Source organism: Dama dama, chromosome 27 (genome assembly GCF_033118175.1).
Source record: "Dama dama isolate Ldn47 chromosome 27, ASM3311817v1, whole genome shotgun sequence".
NCBI classification, from domain to species: domain Eukaryota; kingdom Metazoa; phylum Chordata; class Mammalia; order Artiodactyla; family Cervidae; genus Dama; species Dama dama.
Window position 1 is genome coordinate 55,906,260 of NC_083707.1, and position 27,475 is coordinate 55,933,734.

General features: G+C 37.8%; 1 protein-coding gene across 1 annotated transcript in view; it reads left to right on the forward strand.

Moving 5' to 3' along the window:
• WDR7 (WD repeat domain 7) overlaps positions 1–27,475 on the forward strand; it is a 336,383-nt gene that overhangs the window by 39,549 nt on the left and 269,359 nt on the right. Inside the window, exons 9-12 of the mRNA XM_061131100.1 lie at positions 6,125–6,227; positions 9,274–9,406; positions 9,665–9,913; positions 10,823–11,043. Of these exons, the coding sequence (XP_060987083.1) occupies positions 6,125–6,227; positions 9,274–9,406; positions 9,665–9,913; positions 10,823–11,043 (706 nt within the window). The remainder of the gene's footprint in view (positions 1–6,124; positions 6,228–9,273; positions 9,407–9,664; positions 9,914–10,822; positions 11,044–27,475) is intronic.

Sequence of the window (27,475 nt, forward strand, 5' to 3'; positions counted from 1 at the left end):
TATTGTTTCCTTAATTTCTCTTTCTGTTTTCTCATTGTTAGTGTATAGGAATGCAATGGATTTCTGTGTGTTAATTTTACATCCTGCAACTTTACTATATTTGTTGATTAGCTGTAGCAATTTTCTGGTTGAGTCTTTAGGATTTTCTATGTAGAGGATCATGTCATCTGCGAACAGCTAGAGTTTCATTTCTTCTTTTCCTATCTGGATTCCTTTTACTTCTTTTTCTGCTCTGATTGCTGTGGCCAAAACTTCCAAAACTATGTTGAATAGTAGTAGTGAGAGTGGGTGCCCTTGTCTTGTTCCTGATTTTAGGGGTAATGCTTTCAATTTTTCACCGTTGAGGGTAATGCTTGCTGTGGGTTTGTCATATATAGCTTTTATTATGTTGAGGTATGTTCCTTCTATTCCTGCTTTCTGGAGAGTTTTAATCATAAATGGATGTTGAATTTTGTCAAAGGCTTTCTCTGCATCTATTGAGATAATCATATGGTTTTTATCTTTCAATTTGTTAATGTGGTGTATTACATTGATTGATTTGTGGGTATTAAAGAATCCTTGCATTCCTGGGATAAAGCCCACTTGGTCATGGTGTATGATTTTTTTAATATGTTGTTGGATTCTGTTCGCTAGAATTTTGTTAAGGATTTTTGCATCTATGTTCGTCAGTGATACTGGCCTGTAGTTTTCTTTTTTTGTGGCATCTTTGTCTGGTTTTGGAATTAGGGTGATGGTGACCTCATAGAATGAGTTTGGAAGTTTACCTTCTTCTTCAATTTTCTGGAAGAGTTTGAGTAAGATAGGTGTTAGCTCTTCTCTAAACTTTTGGTAGAATTCAGCTGTGAAGCCATCTGGTCCTGGGCTTTTGTTTGCTGGAAGATTTTTGATTACAGTTTCGATTTCCTTGCTTGTGATGGGTTGGTTAAGATCTTCTATTTCTTTCTGGTTCAGTTTTGGAAAGTTATACTTTTCTAAGAATTTGTCCCTTTCTTCCAAGTTGTCCATTTTATTGGCATAGAGCTGCTGGTAGTAGTCTCTTATGATCCTTTGTATTTCAGTGTTGTATGTTGTGATCTCTCCATTTTCATTTCTAATTTTGTCAATTCGGTTCTTCTCCCTTTGTTTCTTAATGAGTCTTGCTAATGGTTTGTCAATTTTGTTTATTTTTTCAAAAAACCAGCTTTTAGCTTTGTTGATTTTTGCTATGGTCTCTTTAGTTTCTTTTGCATTTATTTCTGCCCTAATTTTTAAGATTTCTTTCCTTCTACTAACCCTGGGGTTCTTCATTTCTTCCTTCTCTAGTTGCTTTAGGTGTAGAGTTAGGTTATTTATTTGACTTTTTTCTTATTTCTTGAGGTAAGCCTGTAATGCTATGAACTTTCCCCTTAGCACTGCTTTTACAGTATCCCATAGGTTTTGGGTTGTTGTGTTTTCATTTTCATTCGTTTCTATACATATTTTGATTTCTTTTTTGATTTCTTCTCTGATTTGTTGGTTATTCAGAAGCGTGTTATTTAGCCTCCATATGTTTGAATTTTTAATAATTTTTTTCCTGTAATTGAGATCTAATCTTACTGCACTGTGGTCAGAAAAGATGACTGGAATGATTTCAGTTTTTTTGAATTTCCCAAGGCTAGATTTATGGCCCAGGATGTGATCTATCCTGGAGAAGGTTCCGTGTGCACTTGAGAAAAAGGTGAAGTTGATTGTTTTGGGGTGAAATGTCCTATAGATATCAATTAGGTCTAGCTGGTCCATTGTGTCATTTAAAGTTTGTGTTTCCCTGTTAATTTTCTGTTTAGTTGATCTATCCATATTTGTGAGTGGGGTATTAAAGTCTCCCACTATTATTGTTTTACTGTTAATTTCCCCTTTCATACTCATTAGCATTTGCCTTATATATCGTGGTGCTCCTATGTTGGGTGCATATATATTTATAATTGTTATATCTTCTTCTTGGATTGATCCTTTAATCATTACATAGTGTCCTTCTTTGTCTCTTTTCACAGCCTTTATTTTAAAGTCTATTTTATCTGATATGAGTATTGCGACTCCTGCTTTCTTTTGTTCTCCGTTTGTGTGAAATATTTTTTTCCAGCCCTTCACTTTTAGTCTGTATGTGTCCCTTGTTTTGAGGTGGGTCTCTTGTAGACAGCATATATAGGGGTCTTGTTTTTGTATCCATTCAGCCAGTCTCTGTCATTTGGTTGGGGCATTCAACCCATTTACATTTAAGGTAATTATTGATAGGTATGGTCCCGTTGACATTTACTTTGTTGTTTTGGGTTCACGTTTATACAGCCTCTGTGTTTCCTGTCTAGAGAAGGTCCTTTAGCATTTGTTGAAGAGCTGATTTGGTGGTGCTGAATTCTCTCAGCTTTTGGTTGTCTGTAAAGCTTTTGAATTCTCCTTCATATCTGAATGAGATCCTTGCTGGGTACAGTAATCTAGGTTGTAGGTTATTCTCTTTTATTACATTAAGTATGTCCTGCCATTCCCTTCTGGCCTGAAGGGTTTCTATTGATAGATCAGCTTTTATCCTTACGGGAATCCCTTTGTGTGTTATTTGTTGTTTCTCCCTTGCTGCTTTTAATATTTGTTCTTTGTGTTTGATCTTTGTTAATTTGATTAATATGTGTCTTGGGGTGTTTCGCCTTGGGTTTATTCTGTTTGGGACTCTCTGGGTTTCTTGGACCTGTGTGACTTTTTCCTTCCCCATTTTAGGGAAGTTTTCAGCTATTATCTCCTTGAGTATTTTCTCATGGCCTTTCTTTTTGTCTTCTTCTTCTGGGACTCCTATGATTCGAATGTTGGGGCATCACATTGTCCCAGAGGTCCCTGAGGTTGTCCTCATTTCTTTTGATTGTTTTTTCTTTTTTCCTCTCTGCTTCATTTATTTCCACCATTTTATCTTCTACCTCACTTATCCTATCTTCTGTCTATGTTATTCTACTGTTGGTTCCCTCCAGAGTGTTTTTGATCACATTTATTGCATTATTCATTTTTAATTGACTCTTTTTTATTTCTTCTGGGTCCTTATTAAACATTTCTTGCATCTTCTCAATCTTTGTCTCCAGGCTATTTATCTGTAACTCCATTTTGTTTTCAAGATTTTGGATCATTTTTATTATCATTGTTCTAAATTCTTTTTCAGGTAGATTCCATATCTCCTCCTCTTTTGTTTGACTTAGTGGGCATTTTTCCATGGTATTTCTCTGCCTTTTCATCTTGTTTAGATTTCTGTGTCTGGAGTGGGCTTTCTGTATTCTGGTGATCTGTGGTTCCTTTTTATTGTGGAGGTTTCACCCAGTGGGTGGGGTTGGATGATTGGCTTGTCAAGGTTTCCTGGTTAGGGAAGCTTGCGTCGATGTTCTGGTGCATGGAACTGAATTTCTTCTCTCTGGAGTGCAATGGAATTACAGTTGTGAGTTTTGAGATGGGTCTATATGTTAGGTGTGACCTTGGGCAGCCTGTATGTTGACGCTCAGGACTATGTTCCTGTGTTGCTGGAGAATTTGCGTGGTATGTCTTGCTCTGGAACTTATTGGCTCTTGGGTGGTGGTTGGTTTCAGTATAGGTATGGAGGCTTTTGGATGATCTCTTATTACTTAATGTTCCCTGTAGTCAGTAGTTTTCTGGTGTTCTCAGGTTTTGGGCTTAAGTCTCCTGCCTCTGGATTTCAGTTTTATTCTTCCAGTAGTCTGAAGACTTCTCCAACTATCCAGCACTGATAATAAAACTTCTAGGTTAATGGTGAAAAGATTCTCCACCGTGAGGGACACCCAGAGAGGTTCACAGAGTTACATGAAGAAGAGGAGAGGGAGGAGGGAGATAGAGATGAGCAGGAGGAGAAAAAGGAGGACTCAAGAGGAGAGAGACAGATCTACGCAGTTGTCTGTTCCCAGAGTGTTCTCCGTAGCCCAGTCACCCACCAAGATTCACAGAATTGGATTGGGAAGAGAAGGGGAAAGGAGGAAATAGAGGTGATCTGAGGTAGAAAACGGAGAGTCAAAAGTGGGAGAGAGTAATCAACACACTCCTGAGTAAAAATGGGAACTGAATATTGGATTCTTAAATGTCCAAAATTTATATCACATACTGAAAAACAAAGATTAAAAATCTAGGTTAGAGGTTAGACTCTTAAAAATACAATATTAAAAACAAAAACTAAAACACAAAAAATTTTAGAAATATGTATGAAGTTCAGTTTAAAAATATGGCCTCTTCTTTTTTTTTTTTGCAAGGTTATAGTGAAATGAAAATGAAAATTAAGGAGTAATAGAGGAGTAATACAGAGGACTTTAAAAGAAAATAAGAGAAAAAAATTAAAAAAAAGAAAATTTTTTTCTAATTAAAAAAAATAGTAAAAATGTATGAAAATGAAAGTTAAGGAGTAATGGAGGAGTAGTAGGAAATTTTAAAAGAAAATAAAAAAAAATTTAAAAAAAAGAAAAGAAAAAAAATTTTTTTTTCTTTAATTAAAAAAAAGAAAAGTAAAAATACATCTAGGAATTTCTCTGGAGCTGTTGCGGTCAGTGTGGGTTCGGTTCAGTTTCAGATAGCTCCCTGTTCCAGCTTACACTTCTCGATATCTACAGGCCCCTTCCGGTGTAGTCGGTGTTACCTACAGGGATTTTCATCTGTTGCACCGGTCCCTTCTGAAGCGGCTCCCTTTGTTTATTTGGCTTCTGTTTGCCGGTCTCTTCAGTGTCTAATTTACGCCCTGACACAGGCGGGCGGAGGTGGTCACTTGTTTAGGTTCGCTTGTTCAGTCGTGCTGCGGGGAGGGAGGGGCGCTGCAGACAAATGTCACTGGCCTGTGTGGGGAGCACTCGCAGTGTTCCGGCCACACTGGGTTTGCCCCACTCACGGGTGTGTGCTCTCCCCATCTACACTGCTCAGGCTCCTGGCTGCTCTATATGGAGCGGGCCCTGCATTGCGCGCGGTTCCAGTTTTCGGGTACTCCACAAAAGTGTGGACTCGGTTGGGCCTGCGTTTTGTGCCTTCCCCAGCCAGAGCAGCTCAGGCAGCCAGGAGCTTGACGGGTGCACTCTCCCCAGATGCAGTGCGCCTTATCCCCTCCACAGTCCCAGCCTTAGATTCCGCGCGCCAGTCCGGTGCGTGCACCTTGGGTCTGTTCTGGGGAGCTGGTCTCTAGCAGCCACCCTCTGGGCAGATGTCGACCATCCAGAATTTCAGAAAGTCTTTGGTTAGAAACTGGGAGCCTGTTTGCAGTTTGGTAGGGGGTGCTGTCTCTGGGGCCGAGTTTGCCCCTTTCCCCTCCCGCTGCCTCCTGACTCCAGCGGGGGATGGGCCGGTCCGCTGCTGGCTAGCTCTTCTCTGGGATGGCTCAGTTTTTCCTTTGTTCTGCGAAGGGGCCTGCAGTGTGTTCGGCCGGTTAATTTTCTTTCTCTTGCTATCCCACGGTTCAAGTTGCTTCACATTAGCTCCCTCCGATTGCCCTCAGGGCATTCGGGCCCAGTCCTTACCCTAAGCAATGCCGCCCGCTCCGCTCCGTTCCGCCCCCACTTGCTGGTGGCGGATGCAGGCCTCTGGGGTAATTTTCTGCTGAGAGTTGCTTTTAGGCATGTAATCTGTGGGTTTTATTTATTTTTCCTCCCAGTTAGGTTGCCCTCCGAGATTCAAAAACTTCCCCCAGACCCGCCAGTGAGAGGGTTTCCTGGTGTTTGGAAACTTCCTCTATTATGCCTCCCTTCCCAGAACGGGTCTCCATCCCTAACTCTATTGTCTCTAATCTTTTATATTTTGTCCTACCTCCTTTCCAGCGATGGGCTGCTTTTCTGGGCGCCTGATGTCTTCTGCTAGCAGTCAGAAGTTGTTTTGTGAAGTTTGTTCAGCGTTCAAATGTTCTTTGGATGAATTTGTAGGGGAGAAAGTGGTCTTCCCGTCCTATTCCTCCACCATCTTAGCTCCTCCTCCCATTAGGTGGATTTTTATTTGAGTAAGATATTTTAATAACATAATTTAATTTAATGCCTATATTAAATTAACTATAAAACAATCCATATATTGTCCAATGTGAAAAAACCTCATCAGATGGTGTGATACGGTATTTAATGTCAGTGTTCCTTTTTACTGAATGTTGTATTTTCCTCACTCTCAGTTGCCTTCCAGCTAGTGATTCATTCCGCAGCGATGTGGGGAAAGCGGTCGAAAGTTTAATTCCTCCAGTGCAGCACAGCCTCTTGGACCGAAGAGATAAAGAGGTAAAATTCTTCAGGTATCATTTACAGTTGGTGGCTATGTTGAAAAATTTCCACAACTATAATTATTAGTATCTTTTGGTAGCTAAGCATTTCAAAGATTGATTGCCATTCAAGGCACTCTATTAGACGTAAAACATTTTGACATGGTTATTATAAGCATAATTTGTGCATTTGCTTATAATATGCCTATATGAAAGAGGAAATGGCAACCCAGTCCAGTATTCCTGCCTGGAAAATTCCATGGACAGAAGAGACTGGTTGGCTGCAGCCCGTGGGGTCACAAAGACTCAGACATGACTGAGCATGCATGCGTGCATAATATGCCTACAATATAAGCATTCCCTTTCTCCAGGAAGAAAAGTGATCTTATACTGATTACAAAGTGGCAATGACTTTTTGATAAAATTCATATTGATGTTATAAATTGATTTTACCAAACTCATGCAATTCTAAACATAGTGACAGATGTAATTTTAGAATGACAAAGATAATTATATAATAATGCTGACTGGTTATTGTTTGAATAAGTATTGCAGTATTTCTCTCAAATCATGTAGTGATTTAAATCATTAGGCATTAGAAATAAAGAATAAAAGAAATTTTTCTCTATAAAAAGAAAATTTTATTATGACTTCTAGTGTCAGTTGCTCAGTTGTCTCCGACTGTGTGATCCCATGGACTGTAGTCCCTCAGGCTCCTCTGTCCTTGGGGTTTCCCAGGCAAGAATAATGGAGTGGGTTGCCATTCTTTTCTCCAAGGAATCTTCTTGACCCAGGGATCCAATCCAGGTCTACTGTGTTGTTTCTAAAAACCTACTTAATATCAATTTAAAGTTGAAATGCACTTTGTAGTGGGTTTTCAACTCTGTGTTCTTTGAACATTAAGAAAGAAGCTTTGGTTTTGGAAATAAAGTTTCCTTTACTTATGATCTGGGTTTCCATAGCTTTTTCATTCTGAGCATTTTGTTCTATCTTTATGTTCATCCCTTTATGAGGGATGGCAAGGGGATCCCTTGCCATTTTCCATGAATATTTTGAATATATAGAATTTATCCATCCATGTATAATTAAGATCCTTTATGACCTGTCCTTTATTCTCTTAACTTAAACTGCTACTTACTGACAGACAAATAAAACCAGCAAACTAGACAGTCACTTCCACTTAAACTAAGGGATAATGACTTACATAGAAAACATACCTGATGGAAATTCTCTGTCTGTTCGGTCATTAGGGCTTGCTGTTTACTGCTGGGCCCAGGTTCAGTCCCTGGTTGGGGAAGTAACATCCCACAAGCTGCACTGTGCAGCAAAACAAACAAACAAAACATGAAGTAAACAAATGCATATTATATTTCCTTAAGTATCAGCTCACCAGTTCATTTTAAATTAAAATGTATGTATTATGTGGTGCGAGATACAGATTGTAGTACAGAATACTGGTTATTCCAGCTTTGTAGCAACTTTTCCTGGTTAAACATGTTTATCAGTCAAACTTTTAGTAATTTTCAGACTTTAAGTTAAACCAAATAATTGGCCATGCTTAATGCATGTTAATTTCTATAGGGTAGTGCTTTTTAGCACTGATACTTGTTGGGGTCCTTTAATGGACCGGAACCTGGTGGTACGGAGTCGACGATAAGAAAGTAAAAGAGAGAGAGAGAGACAAAAAAGACTGGGGGACTTAAGCTCTGATGGAGCAAAGGTGCTTTAATGATTTCTCTATGAGTATATATAGGCTGTGGTACAAGAAACTTCTTTCAGGAATGATAGACATCAGAAAACCAAACGTACAGCAACCGTTACCAAGGGAACAAGGGGTAATGTTAGTCACAAGGTCAGGACACAATCCATATCTCAAGAAAGGGGAACGAGACTAAGCAGTTTTGTCCTAAAGAGAATGTTTACTAAAGGAGACCCAAGCCTGCCTCACACAATGACCTCAGTCCCTGGGAGCAGTGTGCTGTTCCGCTTGAAGAGGGACAAAGGACTCATGAGAGACAGCACATAGGAATCCTCCCGTCAAACATTCCCTGACAATATAGATTATTTGCCTTTTGTTTTTTAACTGCTTTTCAGGATAAGCTTACATACTTTCATACTCAAGTTTTAGTGTATTAATCATCTAAAATTTAAATTTAGGAGTCCACCACTATTTAGTATTTTCAAATAAGTGGTCTCACTGAAGATACAGGATCTTAAGCAGAAAATAATGTGCTTTAAAAATGAAAGTGTTTGCAAGACCCTCATGAGTGGCTTTTGTTCCTGGTAGTTTGTAGCTAGCACATCAGGCTAGTTCAAGTTGGTTATGAAAATGTGATCAGGTGACAAAAGGGAAAAGTATTAGTTGTTATTCATGCCCCACACTTTGACACCCCAGGGTGTGTAGCCCACCAGGCTCGTCTGTCCATGGGAGTCTCCAGGCCAGAACACTGGAGTGGGTAGCCATTCCCTTCTCCCGGGGATCTTCCAGACCCAGGGATCAAACCCAGGTCTCCTGCATCGCAGGCAAATTTTTTAGCACTGAGCCACCAGGGATGTTTTGTGCTATTAGTTGAAAAATAGTCTAATTGGAAAAAAAAAAAAAAAGAGTCCTCTAGTGGTACAGTATGGTAGTTTCGTTTTATAGCCATTCTTGGTGAATAGCTAATAAGGCATGGGCAGAATACCCTCTTTTTGGTATAGAGGGGTATATCTTTGGATTCATTGCTTAATAATAGACAATTAAATAATTGCAATGTGGTTTTTATAAAGCAGAGAAAAAGAATAAAAATGTTAATTCTAGAGAAAGACTATATAAATATAGTTTTCATTTCTTTGAATGTTTGTGTTATATGTACTGGATTTGAGTATTAGTTGACATATATTTATATCAATGCTACAAAATTAATTGAAATATTATTGAACACTCATTCTATAAATACACTTTTTTTTTTTTACTCTGGTACTGAGATGAAGTACTTTACATCCTAATCTGAAGAAACTTAACTATGAAATATTTTGTTTTAAAAGATAGAATAGGGAATTTGAACAATTTTTTTTTTTTACAGTTGCTAATTTGTCCTCCTGTGACTCGATTCTTCTATGGATGCAAAGAATACTTCCACAAACTATTAATTCAGGGTGATTCTTCTGGAAGATTGAATATTTGGAACATATCAGACACACCTGATAAACCGGAAGGTAATGGAGGTGCTGGGAAATCATGTGCAGTTATTCCTCAGTGTTTGTAACTGAACAACCTGAACGTGACCACTGTAGAGCCCCTTCATAATGTACACATGTCCTTTTCTTCTTAGAATGATAGTTGGTGACAGTTATTCTTGGGTATTTCATGGAGTCAACTGTAAGCACGTTTATTTTTACATGTTGAATTGTTTTTTTTTCCTTTTTCTAACATGCTCAAATATGTTTCTTTTCTACCACACAAAACCTCCACAGGGCGGGAAATGACCACATCTATTAGTTTGCAAGAGGCGTTTGATAACCTGAACCCGTGTCCTGCTGGAATTATAGATCAGCTGAGCGTGATCCCCAACAGTAGCGAACCTCTTAAGGTGACGGCGAGTGTGTACATACCAGCGCACGGACGGCTCGTCTGTGGCCGTGAAGACGGAAGCATCGTCATCGTCCCCGCCACGCAGACGGCCATAGTGCAGCTTCTGCAGGGCGAGCACATGCTCCGCAGAGGTACCTGCAGACCTGCTGGCGTCCGGTGTCAGGAGCGCTCTGTGACCGTGAACTTGACAGCGCCTGCACTCTGCGTGTTTCGCAGACACAGTGCATCGGTGTAGCTGTCAGTGTGCTCCGTAGCTGGTCGTGTGACATGCACTTAATAAGATACACTCCAGTTGACCCTGGAACAACTCAGAGGGTTAGGGGTGCTGGTCCTCTGCACAGTTGAGAGTCTGTGTGTTGCTTTACAGCCAGCCCTCTGTATCTGTGGTTGTGCATTCCGGGATTGCATCCACTGCCCCTGTGTAGTGCTACAGTATGTATTCATTGGAAAAAGCCTGAGTGTGTGTGGGCCTGCCCAGCACAGCGCAGTTTAACCTATGTTGCTCAGGGATCAGTTGCAGTCAGTGTCTGTTACTGGAGTAGACACCGCATAACCACAAGCGCGGGGCTTCCCGGCGGCACTAGTTGCAAAGAGCCCGCCTGCCCGTGTAGCAGATGCAAGAGACTGGGGTTTGATCCCTGCGTTGGGAAGATCCCCTGGAGAAGGAAAGGGCAACCTACTCCAGGATTCTTGCCTGGAGAATCCCATGGACAGAAGAGCCTGGAGGGCTGCAGTCCACGGGGGTCTCTAAGAGTCGCATACAACTTGAGTGACTTAGCACAATGACTGTAAATAGAAATATCCGGCTTTTCTCTTTGATACATGTTAATAGTTACCATTTATTATTAGGTATCTCTGGCATACTATTATGTTATCAGTAATACTGGTAGTCTTTTAGAACAAAAACTGTCCAATAGAAATATATGTGAAGGGAACTTTTTAGTGATAAAATGTAGAGCTAGTCTGAAAATTCTTGTTTACTTTTTGAAACTTTGGAAGACTCTAATTTTCCCGTTTTAAATCCCAAACCTCATTTGCAGGTTGGCCACCTCACAGGACACTCCGTGGTCATCGGAACAAAGTCACATGTTTGCTGTACCCTCATCAGGTCTCAGCCCGTTATGATCAAAGATATCTCATATCTGGAGGCGTGGATTTTTCGGTCATAATTTGGGACATATTTTCTGGAGAAATGAAACATATCTTCTGTGTCCATGGTGGTGAGATAACTCAGCTTCTAGTTCCACCTGAGAACTGTAGTGTAAGTTGATCATGAAAGATTATTTCACTATTGTAGAGTTGAACTGTGTTTCTGCCAGACTTAATACAAGTGGAATCCAGAGTAATCTAAAGTGTGATGGAAGAATTAATAAAAAAATCCTTGTAATTATAAAACTAAATAGTGGTAACGTGAGTTTTAGGCCAAGTTATGATTATTACTATTGGGCATATAGAAATATAAGATGGACATAGTGTTTTTTCCTGTTATTAGTGCCTAAATGGCATGGCTTATCCCCAAAACATAGTAGCAACCTAAAATATGTTTGTTGAAGTTTCAGTTTTTTGCTCTGAAGTAGTTTTAAGTATCCCTAAAGTCATGCTCATCAAAGTAACCTCATCATTCTCAACTCCATCTGAGCAAAAAGAAATTGAACCTGTGCTTTATAGCTTGAAGCAAAATACTTCTCAATACTTACAAATAGAGTCCATTTAAATAAACAATTATTGTGACAAGGGAAAGAATAACAGGCACTGATAATGATTTTGGAAAATTTTGTTTGTACTTTTATGGAAGCAGATTGCTTTTTCATGATGTGTGTGTAAGTTAGCTGATGATGTCAAATATAAAAAGCCTCATAATTTTAGAAATAGGAAATTTTAGGAGGACTTAGGACAGATGAATAACAGACCCGTAATTTCTTTTACTGTGTGTTTAATGTGAACTTACTCATGTGATTAGCTGCCTTTGTATGCAAAATCACGATTCCCCAGCACACACACACACGTGTACAGACCCACGTACATAAACATGCAAATATACTGTCTTTATCACACGTTTCATGCTTATCAAAATCCCTTCACCGGCTATTGTCTTACTGAAATGAAAAGCATTTTACTTGTGTATCTGATCCACTGGTCAGAAGGAGTCTCATTTCAAAGACCCAGGAAATTTTCCTTGGCTTTTCTGCTTGCTCACATGACCTTCATGATAGTGTATATTATCTGCCATGTTCTGCCAGTGCTAGATTTCATTTGATTAGACACATGTGGTGGGGTAGGAAGTTCTATACCAGCGTGTGTCTGTCTCTTTCTTTTTCCCCTGACAGATGTGAAAATTTAGGTACTTACTTAATCTCTTCCTTCTTTATACAAATTTTTGCCTTTTTCTTTCTTTCCAGTTTGTTGTTCATTTTAAAAAAAATCTTCATCACTGTAAAAAATTGTTGTGTATTTATTTAAATAGCCAGGTTAGTTTAGTTGCTTAATCATGTCCGACTGTTTGCGACCCCATGGGCTGCAGCTCACCAGGCTTCCCTGTCCATAACCAACTCCCGCAGCTTGCTCAAACTCATGTCCATTAAGTCTGTGATGCCATCCAACCATCTCATCCTCTGTCATCCCCCTCTCCTCCTGCCTTCAATCTTTCCCAGCGTCAGGCTCTTTTCCAGTGAGTTAGTTCTTCTCATCAAGTGGCCAAAGTGTTGGAGTTTCAGCTTCAGCATCAGTCCTTCCAGTGAATATTCAGGACTGATTTCCTTTAGGATGGACTGGTTGGATCTCCTTGCTGTCCAAGAGACTCTCAAGAGTCTTCTCCAACACCACAGTTCAAAAGCATCAATTCTTTGGCACTCAGCTTTCTTTATAATCCAACTCTCACATCCCTACACAACTACTGCAAAAACCATAGCCTTGACTAGACGGACCTTTGTTGGCAAAGGAATGTCTCTGCTTTTTAATACGCTGTCTCTGTTGGTCATAGCTTTTCTTCCAAGGAGGAAGCGTCTTTTAATTTCATGGCTACAATCACCATTTGTAGTGACTTTGGAGCCCAAAAAAATAAAGTCTGTCACTGTTTCCCTGTCTGTTAGCCATGAAGTGATGGGACCGGATGCCATGATCTTAGTTTTCTGAATGTTGAGTTTTAAACCAGTTTTTTCACTCTCCTCTTTCACTTTCATCAAGAGGCTCTTTAGTTCGTCTTCACTTTCTGCCATAAGGATGGTGTCACCTGCGTATCTGAGGTTACTGATATTTCTCCCGGTAATCTTGATTCCAGCTTGTGCTTCATCCAGCCCGGCATTTTACATGATGTACTCTGCATATAAGATAAATAAGCAGGGTGACAATATACAGCCTTGACGTACTCCTTTTTGTATTTGGAACCAGTCTGTTGTTCCATGTTGCTTCTTGACCTGCATATAGGTTTCTCAGAAGGCACGTCAGGTGGTCTGGTATTCCCATCTCTTTCAGAATTTTTCACAGTTTGTTGTGATCTACACCGTCAAAGGCTTTGGCGTATCAGTGAAGCAGGAATAGATGTTTTTCTGGAACTCTCTTGCTTTTTTGATAATCCAACGGATGTTGGTAATTTGACCTCTGGTTCCTCTGCCTTTTTAAAATCCATCAAATCCATTTTATTTAAATCTATTTAAATAACCAATTTTATGTTTATTTTTAGTGAAATAGGTATTCTTGTAATTCTGCTAAGTTTGAGCAGTGTTAGAACCCTTGTCCTGAACCTCATTTGCAGTTCTTACGCCGCATAGAAAAATGTAGGTTTTTTTCACATCTGAATGCCAATTTGGTGAAATATCTAATTTTTTAATGCTGAAGTTGATAATGTAGATTATGTTATTCCTAAGTTTAGATAAACCATTTTGATTTGGCTGGTTTTTGTTTTCATAAAAATACACTGAAAGTACTAGAGTGTGTATGTACATAGGCATATATATATATATATTACAAATATTGAAAGTGTTTTTTGAATAACTTACATAGGGTCATGTTTTCCATTTGAACTGCATTAATATATGCATGTTTTCAGCCTATGTGTATGAGCACATTTTCTGGTTTTTTAAAAATTTCAAGTGTGTATTTAATATAGTAATAAAATGTTTTTGATCAATTGAATTTAGAAATACTTCATAGTAGGTAAAAGCTAAGATATGGACATGTATGCAATTAAACAGAAAGTGGTCTTCTCACTAGATGAGGCACCAGCCAGAGGTACTGGTTGCCTGGGATGTATGAGGCAGAGAGGTACCAACAAGAAAGTCTGGTTCTTGGAAAATAATTTACTTATAGGTTTAACAGTAGAATTTTCTTGTTTTTAATTAACTTTGAAAAGTTCTGATTAAGACACATTTGCTTTGGTCTTTGTGATAGTATAAGATGTAAATAATAACTGCCTAGGTAATAACCTATTCATTTAGCTGGTAGTTTTAGGCCCAGCAGCTAATGTGTTTGGAAATCAGAGAGCCCTAACTGGTTAATAAAAAGCTAAGGATTTGATATGTGCTAAATATTTAGCAAATGACTCTTCTGCTGAGATTACAGAGTTAGTGACATCAAATGTGTCAAATGCTTAAATTGTCCTCATAAATTGATCCAATGTCATTCTCTTTTAGCAAAAAATATTTTTACTTTAAAGTGATCTGGTACTTGGAAGATTGTAACTACTGCAATACTAAAAAGTTTGTCATCTGCTTTTTGGATTATAGTAAGAGTTTTGGTTTTATCTTAGGTAGATTGAGAAAGAAGTTGAATATTGATTTCTTGTAAGTTTTTTTTTTAGGAAAAGATGTTCTAAAACAGAAATGTTGGTTGTATTTTAAAAATAAATTATAATTAAGAACGTACAATTATGATGAGTTTTTCGTTCTTAATTTATAGTCATTTCTTGTTTACTAAAATATAGGAAGTTGTTAAGATAAAGTACTGAGCAAAATTATTGTTTCCTTGCCTCTGTGGAGAGTGAACAAAAAATGAAATCCTGCCTGCCGGGTAGAAAAGATGCTGTGGCTGGAGATGAGCTCTGAGACAGACTGTGTGCCCTTCCCCAGCTCCACATACGTTCACATCTTATTGGTCTACTGTCTAGGTGTTTCTGTCATCCTTTCTCTCCCCACTCCTTCATTTTCGTACTGTTTTAGCATCTTTTCCCCCGAAATCTTTCCAAATTCTTGCTATACATTAGCACTGATTTAGTGCCAGACTCAGTAACCCTGTATATTTATTTTTAATGAACTACTTATAGTTCATTATAGGAGTTTTAATTATTTAAATTTTTCAACATTTTCCTAGACAGTAAACACTGCCTACAGTATTATGTAGAGTACCTACTTTGAATAGATTTTGTATTTATTGTACATTAAAGGTTTTTGGTTTTTCATTTTTTAGAGGAATTTTATTTTATTTTTTTTTCCAAAACAGTAAAAGTCCTTTTAGGCAAAGTACTTTGGAATTGAACTTGATTCACTGAATAAACTGGTTAGCTGAGATTTAACTTTTATGTGATACAGATTATTTTAAAGAATTAAAGAACAGTAAAGAAAATCTAAAAGTTTCCTGAAGATATGCTTTTGATACGAAATATTGAAGTAATTCAAGATTGGAGTGCCAAAGGGTTATTGGGGAAAATTCAGAATGTTTTTGGGCAGAATTACTGTCTGCCAAGTAATGTGTTTTAGTGTTCCAAGAAATATAAACATATTTTAGAAGGAGGGTCAGGCGAATATTTAAGGAAGTCTGTTACAGTGTCGACTATACATGATAAAGGAGAGATCCTAACGAAATGCTCTGGTGGGTGAGGGCAGGGATGTTTCATAGGTGTTCAGAGAAACCAGGGGATTTGTTAAACTCTCAGAAAATCCTATGAGATTTGACTGTGTATTGACTTCACGAAGGGTACTGGAGATTCTAATTTTGAGATCGCTAGTGTTAGGTTATTTGCCATTTCTGTTTCTTTCTCCTTAAGATTTTGGACTGTAGAGGAAAAAATTGAGTTTGAGGTGATTTAAAAGTTTTTTTTTTTGGTGTGGTTTGGTTTCTTAAGAAAGCAAAATATACTATTCATAATATGAAAGAAATATGTACATGTATAGTATGAGAGGTGGGTGTACTACATATATATGAAGTATGCATGTATATGAGAAGAAATAGAAGTAAAACTATCTACTGAAATACTGTTTGAATTACATAATATAAAATGAAGTTCTGTGCCATTTTTATTTGTCATTTCAAGTTGTGTTTATTGTTTTTAAGCAAGTGATTTTTGACCTTATCTATTGCTATTCAGATATATAAGATTTTATAGACTGTTTTAAAGGATTCAGATTTAAAGTGGAACCTTCATATTATTGTATTGTTAAATATTACTGCCACTTCAAATACTTGTATAGGAGGCTTTTTAGAAAAATCTTTTAAAAAGCAGGGTTGTTAACATTTTAGGTGCCTTACTGTTTTCAGTTTTTATCTGCGCTTTGGATATTATTTACTGTAGTGTCTTAAAATATTTTATAAATAGGAATATTAAATGCAAAAATCATTAAAGGATATTAGCAGATATCCTTTTGTTCTCCAGCTGTGTCATTCCCTTCCTCCTGAACGCAGTATTGGATGATTCTAGAGAGCCTCCCTATCCTGAGGTTTCAGCTGTCTTCATACAGCTGTCGAGGTTACGCGCGCTTGCAGTTACTGCTCCGCGTTGGCCGTGTTCCCCCGGGGCACCGCGCGCGTCCTGACGCCCGGGGTGTGTGCCTTCCTCCCGCCGCCCTCCCCTCACCCCCGGGGCACCACCGGTTTGTTCGCTGTACCTTACACTGTGTTTTGTACTTTATAAATACAGCATTGCAGTTGAATATTCTTCTATTAACTGAGACATTTAAGCAACACAGAGTGGTTAGAGAGAATGCCTTCCTGATTTGAATAGCTGTCGGAAGAAGGCTTGAGTGAACTCCCACAGTCTGAACTCCAGGCTGGTGTGGACCGAGAGTGTGCCCCGTGCTGGGAGCCCGGGGAGGGGGCGGGCGGTTTAAGGCGTCTGTTGGTAAATCACGAAAACTGAAGGGGAGCATACGCACCAAATTCAGATTCTGGTTGCTTTTGGGAGTCGGGGGAAGAAGGATTGAACGGAACAGAAACTGAGTTTTTTAAGTGTTGTCTTTTATTTACTTTTAGTAAATGTATGTTATTCCTTTTCTCATTGGCATGGGTGGTTGGATTATCAGAGCTTTTTGCTAATGCTAGAACTTTATTCAGAATGTAATTTTTGGAAAATGTTTCAAAATACATTTTGAAGCAGATATATATGTTTCCTAGTGTGAACACATAGGCTCAGGTCTGTAAAAGATTAGCTAAAATGATTTTTTAACTGATGGTTATCACTAACCTTTTTCTAAAATTAGTTCAAAAGGTTAGCAGAACTAACCTTTTTCTAAAGATTAGTTAAAAATGATTTTTTTTAACTTCCCTTCGGCTTCAAGGGAAGCCCAAGAATACTGGAGTGGGTAGCCTGACCCTCCTCCAGCGGATCTTCCTGACTCAGGAATCGAACCGGGGTCCCCTGTGTTGCAGGCGGATTCTTTACCAGCAGAGCTATCAGGGAAGCACCTTAAAAAACTGATTACTTTTCATTAAATCTAATTAAACTTGTATTGTCACATACCTCCAAAACTATCCAGAAGGGGGCAGCATGGGTTTGTGAAAATGCAAAGGTCAGGCATTTAACCAGTTTGTACAATATTAAATCCCTAGCTGTTGGCAACAGATACGATAATTACGTATGGTATATGTGACGATATGTTTGCTAGTGTGTGATGTTCACTGCCTGTGATGTTCACTGCTGGCAAGAACAGTTGACAAATTAGGATATTGTCCTTTCTTTCTGAACATGCTCCTAAAGCTTCTGCCTGTTAGCCCTTATCTTTACCTTTTTGAATTTGGATTCTTGTTATTAATTTAACTTGGATGTTACATTTAAAAAGCAGTGTCTATAATTTTAGCGTGGTCTCTGAAGCCAAGCAGAGTAAACTTTGGTGATGCAAAGGAATCAAAAGCAGGCAGCAGAACTAACCTTTTTCTAAAATACGTCACAGTGTACATAGTATGTTGTAGTATTCTTTTTTCCCATAACACTTCATTCTCTTAGATTTTGAGACGTTTTCATATATTTTTATGTATTCAGCATCATCTTTTTGAAATTAATTTTTATTTTTTTAAATTATATAACTTATCATTATAGATAATATATTTACTAAAGATGGTCTGGCCACTTTTGTGTCACTAAGTGTATTCCGACATCATTTTCAATTATAGTCTATAATTTGTGTACTTTTATCAGAAATTTCAGAATGATGTTTTCCAACATTTTTTTCTGTTATCAACAGGGGCTGAAAATTAGGGTAACTAAATATTTTTGCACATCTTGAATGACTTCTGAGGATAAATTCTTAAATGTGGAATTGCTTTCTAAAAGGACATATTAATTTTTAAAGTCTTTTGAATAGTTATTGCCAAATTGTCCTTCAAAAGCTTAGGAATAAGTTTATATCCCTATTTACCCTCATAATTCTCCATTCTGTTTATAATCTTTTAAACCTTGTTAATTTTCTGGGCTTATAAGTAGCTGTTTGTAGAGTATGTATAAGTGGAGAGCACTCATTTTCATTTTGAAAGCACAAACACTTTACCAATACTGTACTGTGTTGGTTATCCATTCTGATTCCCGCATGTTTTTCAAATTTTCGCTACTATCATACTATTTTGTTCAAGATAAAAGGTAAATTTTTCCTGTTATGGATAGTATACATGTATTCAAGTAGCATAGTACACCCTGTCTCTTTTGTAGGAAGCTGGGAGATTCAGTGATATATGAAGAGACTGTCAGTGAGGGATTCCTTCAACAGTAATGAGACTGATTATATTCCTATTCCAGCTATACTACTGTTGTGTCAAAGGTGATAGAAATTAATTAATCAATTATTATTATTGTCTTATGAGGTTGGTTTACTGAGGTATAGTGGATATTCAGCGTTGTGTTAGTTTCAGGTATATAACAAAGTAATTAAGATTTATATATATATATTATATTATTTTTCAGATTCTTTTCCATTATAGGTTATTACAAGAAATTTATAGTTCCCTGTGCTATACAGTAGGTCATTGTTGTTGATTTTGTGTATAATAGTGTGTGTATGTTAACCCCATTTATACCCCCCCCCACAATCTAGCAACTTAGATATTCTTCTGTTTGGAGAGGTTTCTGTAGATCTTTAATCATATTCTTAGTAGCAAAGACGGTTACACTGGGCATGACATTTATTGTTATTAACAGTCAGAAGTGGTTTGGCACTAAACATTTTGATGAAGTGGTTGATTAAAGTGACTGTTTTGGGCTGAAGAGAATTAGCATGTCGCAGAGCAAAGACGAGTTTTCTGGAATAGCTTAATCGTAAAGCAGTTTTGAAATGAATTAAAATTTATGTTAAGATGGCAGGAATTGTTAGAAAAAAATGAGTTACTTTTTAAGGTAACTTTTCAGTTAAGTAGGCTTCCCAGGTGGTGGAGTGGTAAAGAATTCATCTACCAGTGCAGGAGATGTGAGAGACATGGGTTCAGTCCCTGAGTCTGGAAGATCCCCTGGCGAATGAAATGGCAACTCACTTCAGTATTCTTTCCTGGAAAGTTCCATGAACAGAGAAGCCAGGAGGGTTACAGTCCATGGGGTCACAAAGAGTCGGACATGACTGAGTGACTGAGCGTGCCTTTCCAGGTACTCTCCAAGAGCCAGGTATATAGTAGTGGAGGTTAGGTTTCTCTGTATTCTTTGACACAGACTTAAAAAGCAAGCCAGGATCCTTTGTAAAACAAGAGGTATTTTTAGCATCCGTGTTCTAATAATTTACCTCCAGGAATAAATAGGTTGAGGCCAAGCAGGCAGATTGAGAGTTACTCAGGCAGATTGAGAGTTACTCGGTCAGATGGGTGGGGCCCTTCAAGTTCAAGGTAGGACCCGGAAAGAGAAGGACGAGCAGCCCCAGGCCTTGTAACTCAGCGCAGTTTGAGAAGTGAGGCCCTTCGTGATGGAGGAGGTTAGTTCTTGACTCTGTCCTCCAGGTTTGGACCTGGGTTGGGCTTAGCTGGGGACAGCTTACTGCTGTAGGGGAGGGGAAAGGGCAACATTTTTGAGTTCCTTAAAAAACCTTTGACTGTCCTCAGAGTCTGCAGATTTGACTGTCTCAGCCTCTGAAACCCATAAATATAGAATTGAAGTTAAATAAAGTATTTTTATGTTTTAAAGGGATGAAGTAAAAAATTACCAAGTAAATTCATTGGAAAAAATGTGTGATGAGGAAATACACAGGAACAGTGGAAGGTGATCATTGAGCTGTTGGATGGAAAGCTTTTATTGACTCAAAGTGTTAAAAGTGCTGAAAACTTCATTAATATGTGAGTGATGGTAATAATCATGTAAACGGACCTATTCAGACTAAATTAAAACAGCTTTTAATATGAGAAGAAAATAAAGAAAAGGGGAAACTCGTAATAGAAAACTTACAGCTGTCTCCACATTTCCTGTTGAATACCTAAACATTGGCAATGGCCTCAGAAAATAGATACAACTACATTTTAAAAAGCAGAATTTGTCGTACATACTGATATAACACTAATAATGGTAAAGATAATATTAACTACTGTCATCTTTTGTATGCATGATCTGTTAGTCTCTATGCTGATTTCTTTGTGTATATTTCACTCAACTCACAGTGATTCTGTGAGGTGTGGTTTCTGCCGTTAACCACATTGTACAGAGAGGTGGGGCTCAGAGAGGTTCAATAACTTGCTCACGTCACACAGCAAGCGGCAGACCTGGAATCTGATCCTAAACAGTCCAACCTGGGATTCCCTTGTGTCCCAGCTGGTAAAGAATCCACCTGCAATGTGGGAGACCTGGGTTTGATTCCTGGGCAGAAACATCCCCTGGAGAAGGGATAGGCTACCCACTCCAGTATTCTTGGGCTTCCCTGTGGCTCAGCTGGTAAAGAATCCGCCTGCAATGCAGGAGACCTGGGTTTGATCCCTGGGTTGGGGAGATCCCCTGGAGAAGGGAAAGGCTACCCACTCCAGTGTTCTGGCCTGGAGAATTCCACGGACTGTATAGTTCATGGGGTCACAAAGAGTCGGACACAACTGAGTAACTTTCACCTTCTTTCATTCCAACCTGAGGGCCTGAACTTGACATTCATACATTCCACCTCCTACTAGGTGTAATTGTGTATTGAAAAATAGTTGCATTTCTCCAAGTTTGACTATATTTTTAATTACTGATTTACATAAGTAAATATGGTTTTGATGCATGCTTAATTTTAAATGACTAATTTATTGAGTATCTTTCATTTTGTAGACCAAAACAGCCATTCTTTTCAATTCCCATATTTCAAATTTTTCTTCAGAGAACTGTGCAAGGCTCAGTTCTTTGGTAATTTATGTTTTAGTTTTTCGTCTTTGATTACTTAGGTTTGGAGTTTTAGCCCCCTTTTACTTTTAGGCCCCTTTTACCTTCTTTTCCTTGTCACACAGTACTTGTTTTTAAGAATATGATGTAACTTTAACTGCAATTTTATGAATTTCACATATACACAGTTAAAAGTTTTGCAAACAGGTAACTAAGAAGGTAAAGGTATCCTGTCATCCTTCTCCGTAAAACAGAACCAGCCCCAGTTAACATTTTGCTATCTTTTCCTCTAGCCTTTTATTCTTGTTTTTGGCCACTCTCTGGGGCATGCCGGATCTTAGTTCCCTGACCCAGGGATCCAGTCCACTCCTGCTGCAGTGGAAGCATGAAGTCCTAAACGCTAGTCAGCCAGGGAAGTCCTTCTGACCATTTAAAATCCATTTACTGTGCGCTTGTGATGATATTGTAGATACAGTTTTCTATGCATGTTGCATCTCATTTAATATTTTAACAAATACTTTCTCAAGTTATACTCATTCATGAGAGTAATTTTTAATAATAATTCATGAGAGTAATTTTTAATGCTCATCACATTATATGAGCATACAGTGTTTATTTAGCAGTTCTCCTGCTTTGGATATATAGGTTGTACCCAATTTGAACTATTGTAAATAATATCAAATATCTTTGTAAAACTTGTTCTCATTTATGATTATTTCCTTGGATTAATTCCATGAATTTTTTTTGGATTAGAGCCTCAGAATTTTTGTGTAATAGAGTACTAACATTTTTAAGAATACTGAGATTGATTACCAAATTGTTTTCTACCCTCAGCGCCCATTTCATTGTTCCTTGCCAACACAAGATGTTTTTATTTACTTCCATGCCTCAGTTTCTATATCTGTAAGATGGAAATAATAACAGTATCTACTTCAAAGGGTTGTCGTGAGACCATGATGAGTTATTACTGAGCATTTAGAGTGATACCTAGCACAAAGTAAGACCCCAGTAAATCTTGCTTGTTTAGTATTATAATTTCTACAGTCTTTGGCTAAATTGATAGGTGTAAAGAGTATTTTATTGTTGAAATTTGCATTTCTTTGATTACTAGAGATAATGAAATTTTTCTATAAGGGTTTTAGTGAATTTTATTTCTTTTTGAGACATAGTTTGTCTTCTGCTCATTTGTTTCTCTTGGGGATATTAGTGCTTCTGTGAGCACTTAATTGAAATGTTAAGCTTATGTGTTTTCTGTTATTGTGGAAATTTTCTTCTGGCTTATTATTTACTTTTGATTTTTTTTTTAACGTGGGGATACTTTCCATTCCTATGTAACCTATTTTATCCTTATTTCTATTTAGCTTCTTTCATATTTTTAAATTCTAGAACCTTACCCCATTTAGAAATTTGATGACGTTTGATTAAAAAGCCATGGCTGGATTAAACCAAACATCAAGTACTTTAATCTCTCTGAAGTTTATTTATGTCTGTAGGGTGAGGAAAGGGTAAAAATCATCTGTTCTTCCCTAAAGTAACAGATTATCTCAATGTCATTTATTAAATATATTTTTCTCTGATAGGGAATATCTTTGTAATCATCCATTAAATTCTTCATATTTATTTGCTGTTTTATTAATCAGGAAGTAGTTGAAGAAAGATGAAGTCTGACTAGTCGTCTATTTCTTCATTGTTATTTTTTGTATGCAATGAATGAACTCGTCTCTAAAAGTCTTATTTTCATGTAGAACATAAGTATCCTATTAGATCATTGATCAGTGCTTTAGTTGGACCACATGGTCTTATTTTCTAAAATACCTATGAAAGAAACAGCTTTCTACCCCCTCCCACCCATGTTTTAAGAAGGATGAGCTATGGATTTCTTAAAAAAAAATTTATCTAGTTTTGTGAAAGTGTGGAAATGCAATTAACATGGGTAGGCTCTTTTTTCCCCCTTCAGGTAGAATATTTAAAAGTGATAAGTGATGCATCTTAACTGTGCGTTTATGTTCCAGAGAAAGAGTTCTGGGAAGTCAAGAAATAATGATTAAGAGAATAGTGGGATTGATTTATGAGTGAAAGAAGCTGGTCATTTATAGCTTGTCAAATGATGGGCGTATTTAAAAGGAGACACAATAGTTAGTGTTCATATATTTAGAGAATATTTAGACAAAATTTGTTTTGGGCAGCTAAGAGATTGCTCCTGGAATGATAAGAAGAAAAGAACAGTTTAGTTTAGAAAACAAATTAACAAAAGCAGAAAGAAATTTATATATATATAATTTACTTTGGGAACTGTTGGAAAGCAGAATCATCTCCCCAGAGAGCTGGTGGGTGGAATAAACTAGCTGTCTCTAGTTTCTGTAATTCATGGCAGATGCTTAGGAACGGGTTACATAAGAGGTTTCTGGGAATGGTTTAAAGTGAAGTCTTGTAAAATGCGTGAGGTCAGGCTGGATGACCTAGGTGGTACTTTCTGACTTTCAGATCCTGTGATGGCTTGTGGCATTCTGCTGCTCAGCACTAATGTACCATGAGGGTTATTTACTGGCAAATACAGGTAGTGCTTATTGGTTGAGGATCAGAATTATTTGAAAAATAATAATTGGCCTTGGAATATATTTGTTTCAGTTCAGTATCTTCCTCCTTTGCCTTGCTTCAATTGTCTTAATTTTTTTCATTAAATCAAAGTAAGAGTTTTTACCTGTTGCTTTTCTTTAGCCCCTGCTTTTAATTAACTTTTGATATTGTTGGTGCCTTTTCCTTCTCGGAAAGGACTAATACAGTGGTTGGAACATGATCTTGAATAATTTTTACCTGTAATGCACTGACCAAATTGATCAGATGCTCAGTCCATGCCGTACAAGTTCTGTTCCATAACAAAAAAAAAAAAAAGTTTTTTCAAAATGGTATGTGTTACACTCTTTTAGTCAGTTGGTAGAGGCAGGTGCTAAAGTGGAATCTGTGAGATAGTTGATTGGTGCAAGGGAATGAAATATTAAACCTCTTCTTTTTTTTTTTTTTTACCTTAACAAATTGAGCTTATGAACATTTGCTGGATGGAAGGACATTGATGCCTCCCTTGGTTCATGCATTGGACGGGCACGTTTCTCCTGGGCTCTGCGTGGGCCTGCTGCCTCCAGGAGGGGACCTCCGTGCTCTCCTCGGGTGTGTTCCCAGTGACAGTGTGTCTAGGAGAGCTGGCAGATCGTACTGTACAGGTCTTAACCCCGCCATCACAAAATGAGCAGGGCAAATAATGCTGGAAGATATTCCTAGTGAAAATGAAATGCCCTTTTATTAGCCCCATTATCAGGTTCAAACTATGGTCACTTGATCAATCTGGCAAGAGGACAGCCACAAAACTCCTGATTATAGGTGGCGCTAGTGGTAAGGAATCTCCCTTCCAAGGCAGGAGACCTTCAACCTCAAGGCAAGATACCTGGGTTCAAAGCCTGGGTCAAAAAGATACCCTGGAGTAGAAAGTGGCCAAAGCCCTCTAGTATTCTTGCCTGGAAAATTCCAGAGACTGAGAAGCCTGGTGGACTGCAGTCCATGGGACCGCAAAGAGTCGGACACAACTGAACCACTCAGCGTATAAAATATGTATTTAGCTTCACTATCATTAACAGTGAAACCTTCCTAAAGATAAATATTATGCTTTGAGGTATTGGCTACTGCTAACATAAAGTTCTTAGCAAGACATTTAAGAAAATATTTCATCTTAAATTTGTTTATTTAAACTGAATCATCCTTTTAAAATATATATTCTTGAGCATGTTTTACAATATACATGATGTATTGGCACAAGTACATATTCAGTTTATAAATATACATATAGTGAGGATACATTACAAAGTTCTAATGAGTGGGTGTTTGATCAAACACATTTGGAACATAAATGTTTTTCAAATAATTTAAAGATAAAGAGGTTCATATATTTTAGTTCTTTGTATTATTACTTTACATGCAAAATTTAAATGTCTTTTCCTTGTTAAGATATCCTTGGGGTTAAGTCAAGTTTGGGTGACTTTTCCAGGTTGAAATGGAAGAAAGTAAAGTAGAATGTAATTAATCAAATTATAGAATGAATCATGGTAGGTGAAGTAAATGTTCAGTAACTGAGATCTCTAGAATTTAATAATTTAATGATAAAAACTGTACTAATTCAACGTATTTGTGAGGAAGCTAGGCCTAAATCAGAGTGATAGGAACTATGAAATATTCTTTAAGAAGTGCTTCTTCAATAATTTTGAGAATAGATAAGAAACCGAGTTAATTGTATTTTAGCAAATCTTTTAAATGCTTTCATTTAACAGGTAACTGAGAATTATTTATCATTACTTTGTTCATTGTTTGAATTAAAATTAATACCAAAGTGGTACTTGAGAATGGCCTTTTTTTCCTTTTACATTTAAATAGGCTAGACTTTTGCTTTGTTTAGACCATTAATTTGTTTTTACACAGCCTGTGAAGGTAACCATTAACTCAGAATTAATTACTGGGATCAAAATTAATGAGATTTTAACTGTATCTGGGTCATTTCTACTCTAGGCAAGTTTTCTTCACACAAATTGGACTAGCATTTTCTTGAAAAAAAAAAAATTAAATTCATTTAAATCCATGTTTTAAAAGCAAAGAACCTCTTTCCTTGTGAGTTAAGTATCTGATAACTGTGCTTCCTTGGGCCTAGTAATACTGATTTTTGTTGTTGCTGTTTTCAGTCTTGATTATTTTGGCTATTTCAAGGCTGTTGCTCATTACAGTAAAACCAGACCTAACTCTTCAGATGCTTATTTTCATTTGCATGGGTGGTATACCATTTTTATTTTGGGCTAAAAGCACTTTTGTGGACGTCGTTTGCCCGTTTTCATCATCATTGCACTGTGTGAGTGAAAAAACAGAACTGTTCTTTAAAATGTACTTATGTAAATACACATGTCAGAAAAAAACATATCATGTGGGAATGAAAAACTAGAATTTTTGGAGTTCAGTTATTTTTTTCCTTCAGAAAATTACACCCCCACAATCTACTTTTTAAAGCACACTCTCTGCTATTATTTTATTTTTGCTTTGTGTTTTACTAATAACGGTGATAATGTGATGTAGAGATTTGAAATCTTTTTATGAGGATAGATTGCATTTTTTTTTTAATTACAAAAATAATTATCCACCTGTATATAAATGGCAAAGGTGAAAGTTCTGACAGTAAAACTCCTCATGAGGATTTGGTGCCGGAGGTCAGGTTCTCCATTAGAACAGGGATACTGCACTGCAGTATAAACTGCAGTGGGAGATGCGTGGCAGAGAGAGAATGAGTGGGTCAGTGCTTCTCAGTTTTGTTATCACTTCAGATGTTGAGAGCCACCAATAAAACATAATTTGAAAAACACCACAGTAAAGAATATCGATAAAAAATTCACCTTTTTAACAGACAGACAGACTTCAACCCCGCCCCCGCCCCCATGCCTCATTTTATCTATGAAAAGGAATGATAGGAATGTATGTTAACGTTAATGAGATGATTGTCAACTTGGGGACTGGTAAGTTGGCTTGTTAGATGTGTGACATTAATTAAGGATTAGTTCATTTTAAAGATTGAGGAGGCTTCCCAGGTGGCGCAGTGGTAAAGAATCCACCTGCCAATGCAGGAGACGCAGGTTTGATCCCTGGGTCGGGAAGATCCTCTGGAGAAAGCAATGGCCACCCACTCCAGTATTCTTGTCTGGAGAATCCCATGGACAGAGGAGCCTGTGGGCTGCAGTCCATGGGGTCGCAAAGAGTTGGACACAGCTGAGCCACTGAACACGTACGTGTACACACACAGAGTCGGATACGACTATGAGCAACTGAAGGCATATTCTCTCTCTCATCAGTGCCTGATTAAAGGGTGTGAGTAGATGGAAAGGAACACCGTTTAGAAATACTTCTTTGCAGTGACTCATACACAGAGAAAACGATCACTGTTAGATTTCTTTTCTCTAGTAAGAAAAGTAAATAAAACGACTACTTTTTTGCAGATCCACATTGCAAAATAGAAAATGTGTGTGCGTGCTAAGTCACTTCAGTCGCATCAGACTCTTTGCGACCCCGTGGACTGTGGCCCACCAGGCTCCTCTGTGCATGGGATTCTCCAGGCAAGAATACTGGAGTGGGTTGCCATGCCCTCCTCCAGGGGGCCTTCCCAACACAGGGATGGAACCCAAGTCTCTTACATCTCCTGCATTGGCAGGTGGGTTCT